This window comes from Zophobas morio, unplaced genomic scaffold (genome assembly GCF_036711695.1).
Source record: "Zophobas morio isolate AGI-343-1 ecotype UQ-CSIRO unplaced genomic scaffold, CSIRO_AGI_Zmor_V1 ptg000799l, whole genome shotgun sequence".
In the NCBI taxonomy this organism is placed as follows: domain Eukaryota; kingdom Metazoa; phylum Arthropoda; class Insecta; order Coleoptera; family Tenebrionidae; genus Zophobas; species Zophobas morio.
Genome location: NW_026972902.1, coordinates 173,000 through 193,497, shown reverse-complemented (window position 1 = coordinate 193,497; position 20,498 = coordinate 173,000). Strand labels below are relative to the sequence as shown.

Sequence of the window (20,498 nt, the reverse complement as noted above, 5' to 3'; positions counted from 1 at the left end):
TGCTTTAACTTTCTGTTATTCCAATATTTATCATTAAACCAACCCCAGCACTTTAACTCAACGTCATAATAAACCTTTCGTAGTCGACTGCCAAGAATAATAAAGCATTCTTTTCCCCATTGATCCGAATTAACGGAAACTCCGTCGATTGGGATCACCAGTTCTACGGGAGGATGATAATTCAAATTGTTATCAAGCAACAGTTCTGACTCCTTCGCCTCCTGGACTTCAATTACACCGGTTTTATCTAAATATACAAGTTGCCCGGTCTTGAAAGGTTCTTGAAAGCTACCTTCTTCTCTAAAGGAGTAGAGTTCTCTAATATCACCGTTAGTAGGGTACATAAGTCGCATTTCATTATTAACTTTAACAATTTCTACGTTGAATTTTTGCATTAAAAAACTACTCTCAGGATCATCCATTAGAGAAATAGACGGGTTAAGGTTATCTTTCAAAGCTGTATACCAGGTTTTATCACTATTTTTCGTTAATAACTGGTTTAGTTGCCCGTAATAATTATTTAGATTATCAGTAAATTTTATACCTGAATATCTCAACTGATAAAGGTCCCCGTTAAGTTCGTTAGCTGACTTGTAGTAGTTTAAATACTCGCCATAATCAAGCAATGCATAATTCACGCTTTCAGTGAAGATACTCTCATACTCTCCTATGTTTGAATCAGCACTTGTGATAGCTTTTAAATTACTTAAAAAATGATCCAGGAGTAAGGTTGTCTTCCCTTCAGTGCCCAGCGAGGCAAAAATGTTGCCTGGGTATACGTATTGATTAATGCTATCTTTATAAATGGGAGTTTGCAATAACACCCCTGTTTCGTCAACCACAAGCTTTTCTCTAAATATACTTATCGGTAAAGCGTTATCGGGAGTAAGAAAAATTCCTCGATACTGTTGGCTTAATTTTAGGCGTATGAGTAAAGAGTAGAGGTCAGATTGATGGGGACTATTGTACTGCGAGATACCCTCTATAAATTCGGGCAACCCATCCATTAAGTTGTAATCAATAATTTTTAGGCACATAATAGACTCTTCGGCTTTTTCAAAAAGGTCAGTGGTGGCTTTTTCAAAAAGGTCAGTGGTGGCTTTTTGCCCAGCCGTAAATATAAATATACGGTCCTCGGCAATGAGCGACTCATCAAAAGCCTTTTTAAAAACTTTAAGACGGTCCAAAAATTTATCAGGAACTTCTCCTGTCAAAACAAAATTCAATACCATGGGGAGTTCCTTGGTATTTTCGCTTAACGTAATGTCAGGGATAAAACGGTAGTAATCCTCATGTGTAATAAATATATTTTTAATATGGGGATAACTGCTAGAATCTTCAAGTTCGACCCATCTTTTTTCTGTAGTCAATCCAAGAGGTTGCGATCCGCGAACCCTACGCCAGTAACCTTTTTCTATATTGTAGGTCACAGGTATATAAACGTTTTCAATCATAACGGAATACCTACCATTTTTAAAAACTATTCCATGAACTTGTGTAGTAGGGCCTTCTTTGTCGGATTCAAACACCTCACTAACTTTTTGCTCCCATTGTTCGGGGAGAACTGGGAAGCTTTCTTGAAAACTTTTGTCAGGAATAACTACTGTTATTTCAGGAGTTATCTCTTCCCATTTGTTGTTTAACGCGAGTACCAAATAACCTGAATCTCCCTGCTTATTTCTATATCTCCAACAGTTATTATCCATGTCGTAATAAACCATTTTTGTCTCTTTTTTGGAGTTTTCAATAAAATATAGATCGCTTGGGTTATACTCATGTTGGTATAAAAATTCTTTCTGGCTGCTTACAATGCTGTTGCCCTCATTTCTAATTTTGATACCTTTCATTGGAATTTGTTCGTATCTTGCCATTTTTTTCGGAACTAATTCGTCTCCTGCTCCTCCTTCGAGCCCAATTTTTCGCCAAATTCCTAATTCTTTGTTGTAATAAACAAAACCAGCAGGTCTTACACTGATAATTTTTCCATTTTCGTATTCAAAAGTATAAGCTGCAAGTTCTTTTCTGTTAACGTTATCCACTAAATATTCGGTGCCGTCAACTTTGATAACTTTCTGACCCCTAAATAGCAATTGAAGATCAAGAAGAGGTTGTGTGCTACTTTTAAAGATTTTATCTCTGACCGGATAAATGTTTGTTAATTCAAAACCGTCATCATTTTTAGCTTGATTGCTTCCGCTTTTTGTAATACTTCCCTCTTGAGGGCCCTTCTGAATGGGAACTTCTTCATCAACCATTTCAGCTTGTAGTAAAGTTTTTTCTTCCGTGGTAAGAAAGGTACCCACCTTTCGATAAAATTCTTTGAAACCTTGTAACGTTTTAGGCAATACCCCCAGCAGAGGAACTGCATTGAGAGTTCCAAATACTAATCTAGTCCTGCCGACACGCTTCCCATCCCGTATGTCATCCATAGCAACACCAAGTTCCGTTAAAGACGATCCTATGAAAAGAGCGTCCAAGATTAGCAACTCTGGAAATAGTAGCGAAAACGGAAGAATAACGACTGAAATGAAGTCAACCCAATTTATTATTTTATTTTTAACTTTATCCCGATTGGAGACAATCATAGCAAGAAAGTTATTCTTACTCTCTTCCATTATATTATTTGTCACCACATCAAATATAGCCCGTTCTATGGGGACAGAGTAATCGAGCACAAATTTAGAATTGTTCTTCCATACATTTTCTAATAGTGCACTTACTTCATTAGCTTTGGTATAAGTATACTGTGCTAGTAAGGCTTTTCTTTTTTCTTCATTTTTGCATTGTTCTTTGTACCATAATAACATCGCCTCCGTATTATTAAACTCATGAATGGGAGAAGAATTTCCACTAATGTATAGAAGTGCATGTCCATCAGTTTTGTTTTCAATATAAAAAGTAACAAAAGAATAAATTACCGAATCGAAGTCATAATACCACTTTAGTACAAGTAGATTGAGGAGCGGTAGAACTCCAGTCCCTTTAAGTAAATGATTAGGTAAAGGATTAAATAATCCAATGAAAACAATGTCGATAGTTTCATCCCTTTTAGTAACCGCCTTCAATGCTAGTAACGCTCCTCTTTCGCTTAAAGAATGTTCTTCAACCTGTAGTAAGACACTTTTCATAAAGGCTAAACGTAAATGAGTTGTGAAATTTTGATAATTAGTGGCCCAATATTCGTTTAAATAGGATTTATATATGTTATCAAAGCCAATATTTTCGGCTAAAGTTTTTATGGCTTCTGGATTTACCCACCACTGGGTTTGTGGGGTAAAGTCATTTCTATTATTGCTTTTATAAATCGCCGAATATAAATAGTATTTTTCGTCGTAAACGGGAAATTCTATTGTATTTATCCGACCGAACGCTGAAAAAGATTGGATAATACATGGAATTCCTGTTTTCAGTACATGGTCATTAAAAGTAAAGTTGGGCCCGCCATCTTTGTCAAACGCCACAGGTAAAAAGGGCCTAGCACCCTCACATAAGTTCATTGTTTCTGGTGTGTGACGTCTGTCCCAATCATTTTCTAATAAGCAGTAAGCTAAATTCTTAACTATCGTCGCATAAGATAAATTTCCATTTCTTTCAGCGTAAATTATAGAGACATATTTGGCTTCGATGGCGTCAATACTCTCATTAAATATAAGTTTTATATTATCTTCTACTACACTCTTTGCCTTTTGTAACGGAGACATTAAAATCTCCAAGAAGGATCCTATAGAGAAAAAAGAACAGTATTTGTAATAAAAGCAGTTAAATCATATCTAAAAAGAGTTAGATACCATCACTAATAAAAATTAGTATTAAGAACGCCGACCAGTAAGACATAAAAAATTCTAAATAGTATATAAAATTAGTGGGGATTCACTTCGTATATACTCTTTACCGAAATTTAGATTTTTAAAAAACTTTTACTTTTTATTACATTTAGTACTGTGCACTTTATAGAGGTAGGAAGTCGCCGTGATTATAATAAACGTATATTTTTTTTTCTTTGAGTTTTTTTTTTTTGTTTTTTTTACAAAATTTCTACTTATATCATATTTTTTAAGAATTTTATCTAATAACTTCTATTTATAATAATCAGGGGCCCAAAAATTATGGTATACTTATTTTTTTCGCTAAAATATTAATTTTCCATTACTTTTTTTTTTGGTTTTGCTTAATAAAACTAGTACGCTTCCTATTTAAAAAAAATATTTTAACTAAAGCACACTAAAGCTATTTATATAATATTAAAAGAAAAAAGATATATAAAATTTCTTTTCAATCAATTTCACTGTGCCTCTAATACGTCGTTTTTATATATGCAGCTAGAGTATATGCAAGTATTATTTTATTAACTAGCAACATTATTTATCTGCTGGGTGATGGAAGGCGGTAGCTGGCAATATAAATATAATACTAGAAGTTCTTAAGATATAAATCTTCAGTTCCAATTTATTTTAAGCAAACAAATGTTTGCTAAAAAGGACATCACTGAAAATTTTATTAATCTTTTTGTAAACGTAAAGTAGACTTGAGCGCTTCCTAATACAAATGATAATACGATAAAATGTTGTTTAAGCAAAGTCGACAGCTAATAAGCTTTCTATTCTTCATAATCTTTTAACATTTATTGTTTATAAGCAAAAATGTTTGCAAAAAAGAAATCACTGATAATTTTTTTTAATTCTTCATTATCTTTTAACATAAATTGCTTATGATGATAGAAGCTCCTTAACCTTTTCTAGCAGCTTAGAACAACCTCTCGATTCTTTGTTTTAAGATTACTTGGTTACTCGATGGTTAAGATCAATTTATCTCATTAGTCGTTTGTCATGATTAATTAATTTTATCACAGTTGCAATTCTATGTTAATATTATATCATTCCACTAGAGGTACCTATAAAAAAAATTGTACACTTTATAAAAAATGTTATAAAGTAATAAGTTCAAGATAATGTTTTTATTGCTTTTTTACTAAGCTTTTTTACGCTAGATATCTGCAGGTGGATCATATAAAATATTAGTTTGGCTACAATATACATATTTTTCTCAAAGGTTATTACGTCCAACTTGAAAAGAAGAACACCCAAGTAAATTCGCATTATTTTGTATGGCTAAGCCTTTTCGAGCAATATACTATGATACCCACTAACTGAATGGTAGAGATTTTCTTATGGTCCAAGCTTTACGTACTTTATAAGAAGAATTGTGATATACTAAGTAGATATAAACAACTTTTCTCTTTTAATCTATAAAAACAGCTAAGATAAAAACAGGATGTATTAATATTGAGGCCACACCTTTACAGGCTAATATAATTTTTCGCTCTGTATAACTCAAAAGCAATACTGGCGGTATGTTTTTAAATGAAAATATTTTTGTTTGTATCAGTTCTTTACTACTTAATTTTAACTATGGTAGAGGTAGATGATTGATAATCCAGACAAAATTTAAATGGAATTTTTGGTTGGTTGAGTGACTAAATATTGTAGCCAAGGAAAAATTTATAGGGCAATTAACACCGGATGAATTATGTTTTTCAGCTTTTAGCCTTTTTCTAAGTGTATAACCAAATAAATTATGGATCTTGTAAGCTAAATAATAATAATAATAATAATAATAATAATAATAATAATAATAATAATAATAATAATAATAGTACACCAAAATTTTACGCAATTTTCTTAGTAGTTAATACATTAAACAAAGAAGAAAATTTCCTACCATTAAGCATAAGATATTTAACCGCTTGCACATAAAAGTAATAGGTAGAACACTAATTTGTCTGTATTATTAACAAAAGAACATGTAAAACAGGTTTCTAACCCTTAATTTTTTCCTACTCTATGACAAGTGAATAACCGTTTTTTCCAAAAATAATAATTTTTTTTTTTTTAAATCCTTATTTTATTAGAACAAACTCAATTTTAAGTGGCTACTTACTAGCAAATTTTCCTGAGTTACAAGCTAAAGAAGTGTAAGTATTACGGTCTGCAAAAAATTGTTATGTCATCTGCCAATTAATTCATTAGTACATGCAATTAATAAGAGGAAAATTTAAGAAGTCGTTAGGATAAATGTTTCAAAATTAGATTACGTATACGCGTTCAACGAATTGGTATATATTTTACTCCTACCCTCCTTGTTCTCAATAATTTAAGCCTACCAACTCAAACATCGTAAAATATTTTTTTACCATAGTTTTTAGTCCGTCCGATTTAACAGAGACTGTGCATAGTGTTGCCGACTTTGAGGTTATACCGTCGCCCACGATTGTTATATAAAGTTACGTTTTACATTTTAGACATACAAAGCAGCCTTCTCCCCGCAAACTTTACAACTTTATTATTATTATTATTATTATTATTATTATTTATTTTTATTTTTATTTTTATTATTATTATTATTATTATTATTATTATTTTTATTTTTATTTTTATTATTATTATTATTTATTTATAATCAATTTATAGTTTCCCTCGTTGAAGCAGCTTTGGTCGTTGAGGGCCGCACTCTCAAAGCAACAAGGGGAGATGAAGATGTACAGTGGGGTTTGTTACATCACTAACATTAAAGAATGTTCAAAAGTTTAGTAAACACTGGGGGCACAATTATTACTTGGGCAATGTTTTTGTAAAACAGCCAAGCGTTCGTTACAGTCGTCTTGAGTAAATACGCAAAAGTAGGCCATTACCACTTGCTTTGTCAAGTCCTTGTGGAGGATGTGGTTACCTGCTGGTTAGATTTTTCTCACTCCACTTTAAACCTTTCATATTTTAAATTTAATTTAGGTTGTGTGGTGGTTGTATTAGCCTTCAACACCGCGAATATATCGCCGGCAGCTATGTACTTCTTATGATTATAATTTGATACGGGTAACAATTATGATATTTTTTCAATTTATGGAACCAATATTTTCTTTACCATTTTGAAAAACCATACAAATCTCGGGGTTTCTTCAGCTTTGTGCTCTTGTCATTTAGGTGGGCATTTAACTGTTCAATCTTTTTAATTAGTGGCTATCGCACGATTATCCATGCTCTGTTAAAGAAAAGAACATCGACTCGAGTAACTGTTAAAAAAATTAATATCCTCTATGATGGGTAAATTATCTCCATATAACTGTGAAGATTAATTGCAACTCCAAAAGTAGCCGCTCCCAGTTCAGTTATTCCGTCATTCGACATTCCCCCCTATATAGCCTTAGATCGACTTGGGTACTGAATTAGGGTAGGTCAGAGGCCAAGGTCGGACCTTTTCTCTTTCTCCAAGAATACCTTGAACACTAGATTATTTTAATTCATGGACTGCTGGTCCTTCCTTTTTTAGTAAGGGTACAAGAAACAGTAGCGATGGCCGCTCAGTGCTATTTTCGCCTCATAGACTGGTTATAAAAAGCCGAGCTCTGAAGAGGACTGAAAATTTTTCAGTGTGCCCCGTTTCAATGTCTACTAAAGCTAGAACGGTGTATAAACCCCCGGCTTGACTTCGGATACTGGATAGCAACATTACTGTTAACAGCGCTCCCGCAGTAGTGCTCTAATTCTGCAATATTCCTCGACAGTTGAAGTAATTGGCGGAAGACCTCGCGAATATTAAGTGCAACAGGGATCTCCGAGCCAAGAGAGTACAAAAGTTCCAACAACATAGGCCCCATTTTCTTGTCAGTAAGGACAACAAGAGGAATTTTTTATTCAACGCTTACCTGGTTCTACTGGATTTGCGCTTCAAGGTATTTTTAAGAGGGGTCTCAGTTTCCAATTTTTCATTATTACGTCGCAAGTCCGTGCTTAAGAAGATTACTTCTAAACACCTTACGCCCCTCCTTGTGTTTTCGTTTATAGGAAGAAATTGCTTAATGGTAACCTAACGAAGCGAGCTTAACCAATTATACTGGTGCTTATACCGAGGTGTGATCAACAGAAACTGTTCGATACTGAGAACGGTTTTCCATCTTTAAGGTAGAGTGGAAGAGTACTGCTGTGGACAGTGCCATTAGCTGCCAGGCCTTCAGGCACAGTGCTCTGTAGTCTCCCGAAGATTTAAATGTAGCAACGACGACCTGAATGCGCAGTACATAACTGCACGAGAAGATTTTGCCAGTTGTGCAAATTGCGTTGAAGCTAAACTGCCATTCACTGTTGTTTGCCGAGGACCTACAACATTTGATCAAACTGTTCTCCCCACGCATCAAAAGCCTCACTTATTCTAATGTAACTCCGACGATTTCGTACGCCGCTCGCTTGGCCACAAAGACGACTCATTAACACATTGACAACAGCAAACAACACAACGGCAACGGTTGACAATATGGGCAGGAATCCGTGGCTAGGTCAAGGGAGTCCCCTTATCCGGTTTCTGTTCTGGAATGCAAATGGCAGCTACAGGAGTGCAGCGAATGTAATAGAGAGTGGTGGAGGCGCAGCTATTCCGGTAGACGTAACATTTAACACAATGTGATATCTCTGCCAGCCTCAAAAAGTAATTGAGGCACGTGAGGTTTCCCTTTGCTTAACCAGTCAGGCGCCCGTAAATTTCGCTTATAAGGCTCCAGATACCACTAAAAACCTTATACCTTGCGTTGTTTTCTATAAGTACCCCTCAACTGTTGTATGCAACGAACTTTACTGCAACCATCCGTGTCAATATTCAAACGACCGAACCCGGGAAACTTACACCGACAAGCGCGGACTGCGCGTTGCATATGGAGAAGACGTAAACCTCTGAAGTGCTAGATATCGTCATTCTAGCTGATATCCAGAAGGTTCCTTATGACCTTTCGTTAAAACAGTTACCAGTTTTGCTTAAAAGCACATCCACCATTTTATGGAGTAAACTAAATCCTCCGAGTTCCTTAGATACGGCCTTTCCAATGTCTTCAGCGTTACCGAGAACACTCGCTCTACTTGACGTTGCTGTTGCTAAGCACACCACCCCGCCTCGACGAGACGTAAAGCTGAGTAGCAGTCTGACCGCCTGCCTGAGGGTCTGAATATTTTTACCTGCAAAGTATGGCGGCCTTACCTGGTGTTTATGACGGAGCTGTAGCCGATGGGAGACAGAGAGAGCTACACTTGCATGCCTCGCAATAATGATTCATAATTTTTTGAACACGTTAGAGGATATTTTTAATTTTCACTATATCAGAGAATCACTCTCATAAGGTTTTTGTAATGTAAGCATTCAACAATAAGCACGCCTTTTAATCTTTAAATATTTAAAGTATAAAAAGTAAATCAATATTTTTATTTAGTTAGCATTTCACTAACTAATTTTCTGTTTTGCAGAATTTATTACAGAGTCGACTATTCCTTGCGGAACTATTTCATGTTTGAACTGAGTTTCACTCCCAATCCAACTCATTTCTAAACTAAATTCCTTATCTTTAGACTCATCGTAAATAGTATAAATTCTATATGAAAAGTAAAGCAATATTAATTAAAATTTCTAAAGTTTAAATATATCTAAATAGAAAAATTTAAAGCGGCTTAAAAGTCGGTTAAATGGTAAAATTCTGACTATTTAAAGTTTTAAAACAACAAGTGTAAGAAACATAAATTTATCATTTAAAAAGTTTAAAGGCGAAATATTACGTGATGTTTAAAATTTTGTTAATATTTAATAGAAAAAGTAAAAACTGATACTTTATAGCATTGTAGTAGTGACGAAAATAATATATTTTATGGTTCCGATCATCGTGCATAAAAGTGACCAATTATTTTTAATATAAGTACCCGATATCAATTCTTGATGCAATATACAATTTTTTTAGTAGTAAAGGTTTGAATATTATACGCACCATAACGTAATAAACCCCAAACAATATTATATATATAAATATACATAAAACATCTTTAAATATAGGAAAAAAATACACCAATCATTCATAAAACATAGAATAAATTTTCAGTTCTTCAATAAAACAATTAGAAAGCTTATAAAGCACCGATAGATTAATTATTTTAGTATAGAAGAGATAACCATTAAGGATACTTAAATCTCAAATAGCTCAACCATTGTACATTCAAATATTACATTCTACTAAAATTAACCCCGAAAAAAGTTCGTAATTATAATAACAGAATATCTGCTTGAGGTACATTTTTACTTATATACTAATAATTGTGTATGCCTTTCTGAAACATAGGAAGGCTCACCAGAAATTTCTATATTTATATGCTGATAATAGTATTTGTACACTTTTACTCCAAAGGAAGATGTAGCCTAAAAGGCTATGCTAACTATGCCTCTAGTAAAAGCTCATCTCTGGTTGTGAAGAACTATTCATAATGTTGGAAGACACGCAAAAAGCAACCAATGAAGTTGCATATAAATATTGCTACATATATTATCGGTGCATGAATAGCATTTACCACATTATTAAAACAATCAAGACGCATATAAATCTACAATAAATTACCAATGCAACTTCTAATGTAGTTGCAAAACCACGCAAGCATAGTAATTATCATATATGTATTGGCCAATAAGAATGCATATAAATCTTTCAATAATAAAAGCTGGGGAATAACATTCTTGCGATGGCCACGAGGGCCTCCTTCATTGTGATGGAGTCCAGCGCCAGTTTGCCGAGTTCGGTGCAAGCCTGCTGCTTACGCCTTCCGACTGCATAAGCTCTAAAGTTTATTTAAAAAAGAAATTCAACTTTTTTTTTTCTTTTTACAATTTAAAAAGTTTTCTCAAGTAATAAAAAATAAAAAAAAACTTGTAGCCAAAAAAGTTTCCAGAAGGTTCAAGTACAAACAAAGAAGGTTTCTCGTTTGGAAGATGCTTTCCAAGTAAAAGCGAACAACCAAACGGCCGAACAAAAGAGTACAAAGTATAGTTTTGTATGTACTGGGCGAGCCGCTGCGCAAGTAGCTAATAATAATAAGCATAAGTTATAATGTATAGTTAAAATAATATATAAATACAAAAAGTTTATAAGAAATATTATAATATTATTATGTACAGTAGAAAAATAAAAAAAATCTATAAAGCAAAATAAAAAGATTATATTATAATTAATGATACTATAATAAAAAAATTTATTTATGTTAAGATAATAAGAATATAAAAAGAAAGGAAGTTAGAAAAAAACAAAAGCGAAACAAACTATAAAAAAATAACTTTTAATAAATTAGTAAAAAATAAAATTTTTAATTAAAAAATACTCGAAGAGATTTCGATCTATTGTGAAAAAATAAAAATACTAAAGAAAGTAAGAAATAAAACAAACTAACAGAATATAATTATAAACATTATATAAAAAATTTTTAAGAAGTATTATAATAAAAAGTAAAGTACATATAAAGAAAGTTCTTCTAAAGTAAAAAATACGTATCTAAAAAATAAAGAATAAAACATGTAAGAATAAAAAAATAATTATAAATAAAATTGATTGTTTTATTATAAATTTAATAAAAATATAATTTCATATAAAAAATTATTTATATAGATTTAATTTATAAATTAAATAGAAGTATAATTTTATTTTTAAAACAATTTTAAAAAAATTAAAAATAATAATAAACTGAAAATTTAAAAATAAAAAAATAATTTATAGTAGAGCCAAAATGAAAAGTTATAAACATAAACAAAAATATTAACAATTTTATAAAAAGTCAAATGTAAAAAATAAATCTGATTTTAAAATTCTATATAAAAATAATAAAAAATAATAACAAGTAAAAAGTAAAAAAAAAATAATTTAATAATTAAAATCCATTAAAAATTATAATGAAGCAAAATGAAAAAATAATTTTTATGATAAAGACCAAAAAGTAAAAGTTCAGCAAAATGTAAAATAAAAATTCATAAGAATTTTTACAAAGTTATAACTAAAAATAAAAAAAAGTAAAAAAAGTAAAAAATTTATAAATAATCTTTAATGAAAAAAAATAAAAAGTAACAATAAATTCTAAAAATTTATAATAAATATTTAGTGTTTAAAAAAATTAAAAAAACAAAAATTTTAAATTTTCAAAACATAATTGGCTAATAATAAATAACATTTATTAAGAAAAATAATTTTCAAAAAAAAAGTATTATAAAAATTAAAAATAAATAAATTAGAAAATAGTAAAATATTAATAAAGTAAAACCAAATTGATACTTAAATTACAAGGACGTGAAAAAATAATAAAATTCATTATAAAAATAACTATAATAAAGTTTTAGTATATTTTAAATTTTTGGTTAAAAAATACTTTTTACTAAAAATTAAATAAAAAAAATTTTGTAAAACTAATTAAATATATATATAATATTCTTAAATAATAATAATAAAAGATTTATTAAATCAGATTATTATATATTTTTTTTAAGAATAGGAAAGAAATATTTAAAATAGTTATAAACTTTTAAAAAAAATTTGTAAAAATTAAATATAAAAAACTCTAACGATGTAAACTTTGATAATGATTATAATAAATTTTATAATAGCAATAATATTTATAATAATCTAAAACTTTTTATACTACAGAAAATAAATAATAAATAAATTTCCTTTATAAGTCAATTAGAAGTCAATAAATGTATAAAGCCTTTTAAAGAAAATTAAATAATTTATAAATATAAAAAACTTTATAAGAACAAATTTTAATTATAAACAAAAAAAATAAAAGATTTCATTAATTATGAAAATTAAAAAAAAATATAAAACTTATAAAATTGAAAATATATATAAAGAAGATTAAATTCGAAAACAATTTATAATTATAAACTTTTCCAGAAATTTCTCTTCCATAAAAAGTTTTGAAATTGGAAGCTTCAGTACGAGCACGATTTACTAAATGCCGAGCATCCGCTGCTAACCCCGAAAAGCTCTAATAATAGAATTCAGATTTATAACTTTAAATATAAAAAAAATTTATATACAAAAGGAACAATATAATAAATATATACTCTTAATTAATTTTAGATTTTTTTAATTTATAGTAAAATAGTATTAAGAGATTATAGTTAGCGCGAGTAGAAATAAAGAAAACTCTTAAAAACTTTAATTTTTTTTAAAAATAAAAAATCTTAATTCCGAATAGAAATTAATAAAAAATATAAAATTAATTTTAAATTGTTTATTATAAAAAATTATATCAAAGGTTTATTTTTCTTAAGTTAAATTGTTTTAATGAAGGCGAAATACAATGAATAAATAAAAGCTTCATAAAAAAATAAAATGATTTATTTTATAATACATCCGAAAAACAAAAAAATAAATCAGAATTACAGGCAAAATTATGAGTAAAGCAAAAAATAATAAAAACTTTATTATATTAAAAAAATTTATAAAAATTAAAAGGAATGTAAGATTGGGTGAAAAAATTGAAAATATTTATAAGTAAAAATAAAGTAAAATAGAAATTCTATAAAACATAGTAATAAAACTTAAAATGCGAGAATAAAAAAATAAAAAATAAATTCAAAACTTGGTTAAAAAAATTTTTAAAGGAATTAAAAATATTAAAAAAAAATATTCTCAAAATAAAAAAAAATAAATTAAAAACAATAAGAATAATTTTATTAAAAGTTACGCAATTCGAAAATTTTGAAAAATAATTATGATTAATTTATAGAATATTACGAGGCCGGTGTGCTTGTCAATAGTAAAGTTCCGATGATTCGAAGAAGTTTCGAGAAGTTTCGAGAAAATAATCTTCTCGACTCCGAAAACAACGCCGTCTACGCACCTGATAGCCACGGCAGTTCTATATAATTAGACTTTTTAAGAAAATTATTGGTGAAAAATTAACGAATAATAAAAGTAATTATAATAATAAAAAATAAAATTTTAGTATAAGATATTAAAATAAAATTGAATAATTGAAAAAATCCGAAATTTAATCTTTAAAAAAAATTAAATTACTTACTTTACATAAGATAAATAAATAATAAACATTTTTCGAAGTTTATATAAATTTAAAAAATGATATAAATTCTTGACCAGTATATTATACATAAAAATTCACAACCAGAAAATTAATTATTCTTTTAACTCAAGAAAAATTTAAAAACTAATAAAATGTATAAAACCGAAGTAAAGAAATAAAACAAATTAGTAAAAATTTATATAAAAAAATTTTATGTATAATTTATACTTAAAAATATATAAAAACATTTGCCAGATTATAAATGATCTATAAGTTTACTTAGAAATTGAGCTAAACAAAATAAGTGTCATGTAATAAAAAATATTTAAAGAAAAAAATTAAAAGTTAAAGGCAGTTAACCGAAAAAAAGATTAAAAAAAATCTAAATTAAAATAAATTCTAATTAAAGATAAGGAATTATTTTTAATTAAATGCACTGAAAAATTGTTATAGTACTTTATAAATAGTAAACTTTGCTTTAAAATATATTATAAAAAAATTATTTTACTTGTATACACAATAGTTATTAAAAATAGTTCAAGAATTCTATTTAAATTAAAAAATTCCCATTTTCAACCCTTTTTTTTAAATTATATAAAGCAATTCTGATAAAATATTTTATTATTTCTTTATAATATAAAAACTGTAAAGTTTACAACTTCTATAAGGTCAATTCGAGTTTAAAATTATAAAAAAAATAATTTTGAATAAAGCAGATTTTAATTTTTTTAAGTTATAAATTAGTAAGTAATTTTAAATAAAAAAAAGTTATATAATGAAAATCTATATATTTATAAAAAATAATGTTGAATATAAAAAATATAAATAAAGCAACAAAATAATAGTTTTACTTTAAAAATTTAAGAAAACGAATTAGTTACTATTAAATTTATGAATTTAAAAAAAACATTATTATACTATTAAACAATATAAAAAAGTTACCATAATAATTTTACGAAAACCAGCAAAACTAAATTGAATTTTAAAACTTGCCTAACTTTGCTAAAAAAAGGCAATAAATAAAATGCATAAAAAAATAAATTAATATACTATAAAATTGAAAATAATAAAAATTAACTATTTACTAAATGTTCAATAACAAGGTAAAAAAGCCGGTGAATTTAAAAATATTTAAAAATTATAAAATTTATTGTTATTTAATTGGTAAGTCTTTTTTACTTAAAATAAAAGAAGGAAATAAAAATATAGAAAAATAATCCTTCACCATACTTTATATGATCAACGAAGAAAAAAATAAAAAAAATAAGAAAAAAATAAAAACACACCTTTAGCTTTAGTTTACTACCTAAACAATAACAAGTCGTAGTTCAAGCGCTACAAAAAAATACTGAAGTTATTAATAATGACCTCTAAGGCGCAATAACATTAAATTTTTAAAAAATACAATTTTATAAGATGAACAATAGAATAAAATTCGATTTATACTTCACGCAAAATAAATTATTAAAAAAAAAAATAGAAATATATGTAGATCCATAAAAATGCTCTTTTAATTAAAATATTTTTAATTAAAATAAACTAGTAAATACATAAAAATTTCCTTATCAAAATGTTCCCTTGCAAAATTTTAAATCTCAAACTGTTACTAATATTAAAAACTAAATTTAATTTTTAAAAAATATATACTTACCCCTAAATAATCTTATTATAATATTACATAATATTTGAAAAGTTAACAAGTTTAATATTAAATATAATTCACTTATGTTGTTTTACCCACTATTTTCAACTGCTTTTGCCGCATACTCCACCTGAAAAACTCTTCCATCCGGGGAAAAAGTCATCGCAGAAAAATCATACTATATATATTTGAGAAAATAAAAATGATTTTTAAAGTAAACCGTTAAAGTATATAAGAAAATAATAGATACTCCCGTTCCAAGAGAGCTCATCTTTTTTGTGTTGTCTTAGAGCGCACTGAGTACACACGGAAGTACAAGGTATAAGCTTACAAGTAAAGCAAATAATGTGGTTTAATATCTTCACGTTCCGCGCTGAGTTCGTTTTAGCAACTACTGATAGCTGTATACAAGTTTTGTATTAGGTACGTGTCAAGACGTACAATTTTTTTGTTGTTATAAATTAAAGTAAAATAATTGTCCTTTTACTTCTCTGACATATAATTTTTTAAAAAGTTAAAGTGAATAAACTATAAAGAACCATATATGAATTTTTAAGAAAATGGAATTCCATGTAAGTAAAAATAACTCTCCAAAATATTTTCAGTGTCAAAACTAAGTTTTACTATGTTGTTTGACATAGACGATAAATGTAATTACTTTTAAATAGCATTGTTGATCTTTTTACATTAATAACAAGGGGGGCCTATAACAATTTTTATATTGATATTATATCATTGATAACTGAATATACAGAGATTTAGTATGTTTTATGTGTGAAGAGTCATTTTAATAATAAACTATGTAGTCTGTTTATGAAACTACCGTGTAATTCTTACTTGTCACCCTTATAAAAATGAGTGCTCTGAACTTAAAGGCCTACTAACAAAAAAGTTTGGCTTAAGTGTTTTAGGTTAATTAAGTATAAATTCCTTGTAAGTTTCAATTGTAATGTTTACTACTATGTAATAGTATTCAGTCTAGAACCTCAAGGTAAAAATAACCACACGTCAGCTCGACGGCAACACGTCGAACACTCTGCTGTGTGCCGAGAGTTTCACTTTAAAAATACATGCGGTCTGTTATGCCTTAGTTTAGACATACGAAAAACCGTTGGCGTCTGTCCTTCTGCATTTAAGATCGGCGCGCCTTATGCGGTACCCAACGAACTATCTTAAAAGTAACTCCGCAACTTTTATAAATGAAACTGCTACTGCTTTGAACGTATCCATATACATTCGAATTAACCGTAAGCTCTAGATTTACGAACGCTATATAAAGCGCAGCTCTCCACGACTCTTATTTAAGTGCAAATATATATATATAAGCCATTATTAAAAAAGGTGATAAGTTCCGCAAAGATTTAGTTTATATGCAAGACAAAGTAGCAAAAACTGTAATTAATCTTGTTAATTTTAGTTAACAACTCAACTAATAACTTAGAATGCGAAGTATTCCAAATTATATGTCATCACCACCAGGTAACTACTGCTCATAGCAGGTTATGTTATCCTTCAAACCTCAGAGCCCTTCTAGCTTTTTAGCCACCATTATCTCAGGAGCTTCATTTCGAAAAGTTTGAGTTAGTATACTTGGTACATTCCTTAAAATATATCTGCTACTGTAGGTCTCCTAATTTCCTCAAGCACAATATCATATTAGCTATTTAGTTCTTATCTACTTTTGTCATTGTTTACGATAAGTTAAATAGTTTTATACTTTATATGAGCTTTTACTTAGTAAAATTAGCTGCGCATCCTTTTTATGGTAGGTCTACACAATATTGAATCCTTATCAATTGTAGTATGACTATTTTTTGTACGTCGAAAAAAGATGAATTTTTCAGAAGAACAAATTGTTGAAATTCAGGAAGCCTTTTCGATATTTGATACAGAGAGCATTGGTGAAATTAAATGCAAAGACCTGGAGTATGGGACTAGTATAGTTACTGATTTTTAGGATTTTATAAAAAAATTTTTTATTAACTGTGTTTACACTATGAGTTACTAACAGTAACTACTAAACATTACCTCTGCTTCGCTTTTTTCAGAGTAGCAGTAGGCTTATTGGGATTAAACTTTCAAAACGACGAATTTCAGAAAGACTTGCAAAAAAGCGGTTTAAAAGATGCCGAAAAGATTAATTTTGAGGATTTTCTTAAATTTTTATCAACTAGCCAGGTTTCTTGCTTAACCTTAATTAGTACATTCTTTTTAAAACCATCATAAGAAAGAAAGAAACTTTAAAAAAGAGGCTACAAAAGTTTTTAAGTTATTTGATTACGATGAAAAAGGTACTGAACTTTTTGTTTTGTACTTAATAATTATTATATAATTGAAGGCTATATATCTATTGAAAATTTGCGGAAGATTGCCAGTGAACTTGGAGAAAGTATAACAGAGCAAGAACTAAAGGTATCAATAAGAAACTAGAATAATAAAGCATAAAATTTTTGTGTTTCAGGAAATGATTGAGGAAGGAGACCGAGATGGAGATGGTTTTGTCGGAAAAGAAGATTTTATTCAGCTTTTAGAACAATCTAAACTGTTGCTATAAAAGAAAATAAAATTGTAATTCTAAATAAATAATTTTAGTAGGAGTCTATAGTTTTCATATTCACAAGGAAGTAGCCTAGCTGGGCCACCCTAATAAGTCCCAATAGATTAGCATTTGTTAAAGGATTAAAGGTAACACTGAAGTTTTACCAAGTTTATTTGAAGTTAATTTCAACCGTGAACTGTTAAGTTACTTTGCAGACGCTACATAATACTCTCCATACCAACGTACAAATCCTAACGCAGAGCTTGACTCAGTTTTTTCTTTCAAAAAATGTTAGATCGTGTGTTGAAAATAATACTATCAAGAAAACCAAAGGGTCTACGAGCCCAAGGTACTAGCAACAATGGAACCTCAGAATCGTTGAAAGTGATATGACTCAGAAGGGTTACGAGAAGTATACTATTTGGAATGATGAAAAGAGAGTCCTACCCTACTTTGGTAAAACGAAACTAAAACTAACCGACACTCTTGAAACGGTAGCTAGCTCCTCCCAATTAAGTAGGATAAAGCATTATAACTTATTGCTTTTATACTGCAGCTAAATGTCGGTGGCAGAGTTACCTAGCAGAAGCGACGGCTTCTGGTCCTATCCCAGAGAACAAAAATTCAAGGGAAATCAAACGAGGTCATATCCTTTTATCGTTCTACCTTTGGTAAAATAAGCTAGCTATCATTTAATAACAACAGTTAGCCTCGTTCTACTGACCTAAAACCCCTCTCATCTTCATAATAGTACCCTCCTTTTTCAGTCGCCTCTTTGAAGGCTTTTTACAATGGTAGATGCTATAATAGTACCCGTACCCGTACCTGCTTGCTTTAAAACATATCAGAGAGGGGGGCCAAGTTTTAACCTACATATATGATGGCCAATTTATATATGCGAAGCCATTAAAAAACAACAATTAAAAAACTAAAACCATGTATTAAAGCAACAAAAGCTCTTGTACTTTTTCTATGGTAACCTTCATTGTATTGAGAGCACCGTGAAGTAAGCTTGCTTGTTGGCTTCAACTAAAGATCTTGACAATTGAGTAGGTGTCTCTTAAAGTGTTCAAAGTACTGTAAGCTCACTTTGTAGGGTTTTCGTGGAATTGAACAAATATTTTTTTATTCTCCTTTTATAAAACGTACCGACATAAAAGAGTAATGGATCAACCACTACCGTAGTCCGTTCACTAGCGTGCTTACTTTTACAACAGATGCAATCTGTAGAAGTCTAATAGACATAGTGTATTCGATAGAACTCAACCACCTCAATCACTTGGTGGAGTCTTGGACTAAAGTAGATTTTGTACTGCATCTTTAGTCACTAAGTATGTCCACTAGCTGAGGGTGTTAGAGTAGTTTAACTCATCTAGTCCAAAGGCTAACATAATGAATGAGTGGTACTGTTATAGACTAATTTGGTGCAGACCTTGATGCTTTGGTACCGATTTAGATGTCGTTACTGTTATTATAGTTTCCATAACTATGTAAATCCAATATTTTTTTCCTTCTGGTTGCCTCATGGAGCGGCGCTAAATTAAAAGTACTTTAGTACTAGTAAGTGATAAATGATTTTTTTCTTCAATAGGGCTCTTAGCTATAATGTACTATAGTAAGAACTGTCTACGTTGCTACCAAATATTTCGTAAACCATATAGGAGAACCAACTCCCTTGCTTGGCAACACAACGATAAATAAGCGATTCGGGTGATAGAACTTTAACTTTTGAAAAAAAAAAAAGAAAGACCGTTTATTTCTAATTGAGCTCTCGCAAAAACCCTTATTCAGAGAAGAACTCTGAAGCCCTTTTCAAAGTCGAGAATGTGCTTGCATACTTCATTATCTAATTTTCCTTCTTTGTTCTTTCCTTGGGCTTCCGAAAATATTTATAATCTACAGTTAGTTTGGACAGTAACACTTGAAACCTCCTCTGAAGAACAAGCCAGCCGCGCACCCATATCCTTAGTATACTATAACAAATGATACATATTTAGTAAGGTTATCACCTAGGAAGTGTACTATATACGCGGCGGCTCTCATGCAAACATGACTCGAGACAGGTATATTCTTGCAATCACGCTGCAATCCACCTTAGGAATGGAAAGAAACTTATTCCAACCTAAGAACCAAAGCCCGCTGGAAGCATCCAGGCATAATTCAGAGGAATATACTGGTAAATAACACTTTTTTTTTAAAAAAAGAAGTACCTACTGCCAATGACATACTGGATAAGATTTTTTTTTTATAGAAAGAGTGCCTACAGCCAGTGAGTAGCTAATTCACCAGCTATAAATGTGAAACCATACCACCGTAAGACAAGGGGCAAGCGCACTGTTAAACATTGATGCTTTTAACAAAAGTTCGACTTATAATGTAAGAATTGCCTGTAAAAATCAAAGATAGCCTTGGTAAAGACAATAGTGTTATTGTCGTCGCTCCTCCATCGAACCTT

The 20,498-nt window shown here is 29.7% G+C and overlaps 1 protein-coding gene and 1 long non-coding RNA gene across 3 annotated transcripts; one reads left to right on the top strand and one right to left on the bottom strand.

Moving 5' to 3' along the window:
- Positions 1–9,258: 9,258 nt before the first annotated feature.
- LOC135121952 (proteasome subunit alpha type-3-like) lies at positions 9,259–16,523 on the bottom strand. The gene is made up of 8 exons (XM_064046223.1): positions 16,490–16,523; positions 15,755–15,905; positions 15,600–15,682; positions 13,577–13,700; positions 12,720–12,821; positions 10,721–10,875; positions 10,527–10,631; positions 9,259–9,406 (listed from the first exon to the last, which is right to left on the bottom strand). Exons 2-8 carry the CDS (start codon positions 15,773–15,775, stop codon positions 9,259–9,261), a joined length of 738 nt encoding a protein of 245 aa, XP_063902293.1. The 5' UTR covers positions 15,776–15,905; positions 16,490–16,523.
- A 782-nt stretch (positions 16,524–17,305) lies between these two features.
- LOC135121957 (uncharacterized) lies at positions 17,306–18,038 on the top strand. 2 transcript variants are annotated; one of them, XR_010279178.1, is made up of 5 exons: positions 17,306–17,430; positions 17,553–17,682; positions 17,736–17,795; positions 17,843–17,916; positions 17,966–18,038. It is a non-coding gene; the product is annotated as an uncharacterized LOC135121957 (long non-coding RNA). The 2 variants fall into 2 exon arrangements; XR_010279177.1 differs by having other exon boundaries at positions 17,732–17,795.
- Positions 18,039–20,498: the final 2,460 nt, after the last annotated feature.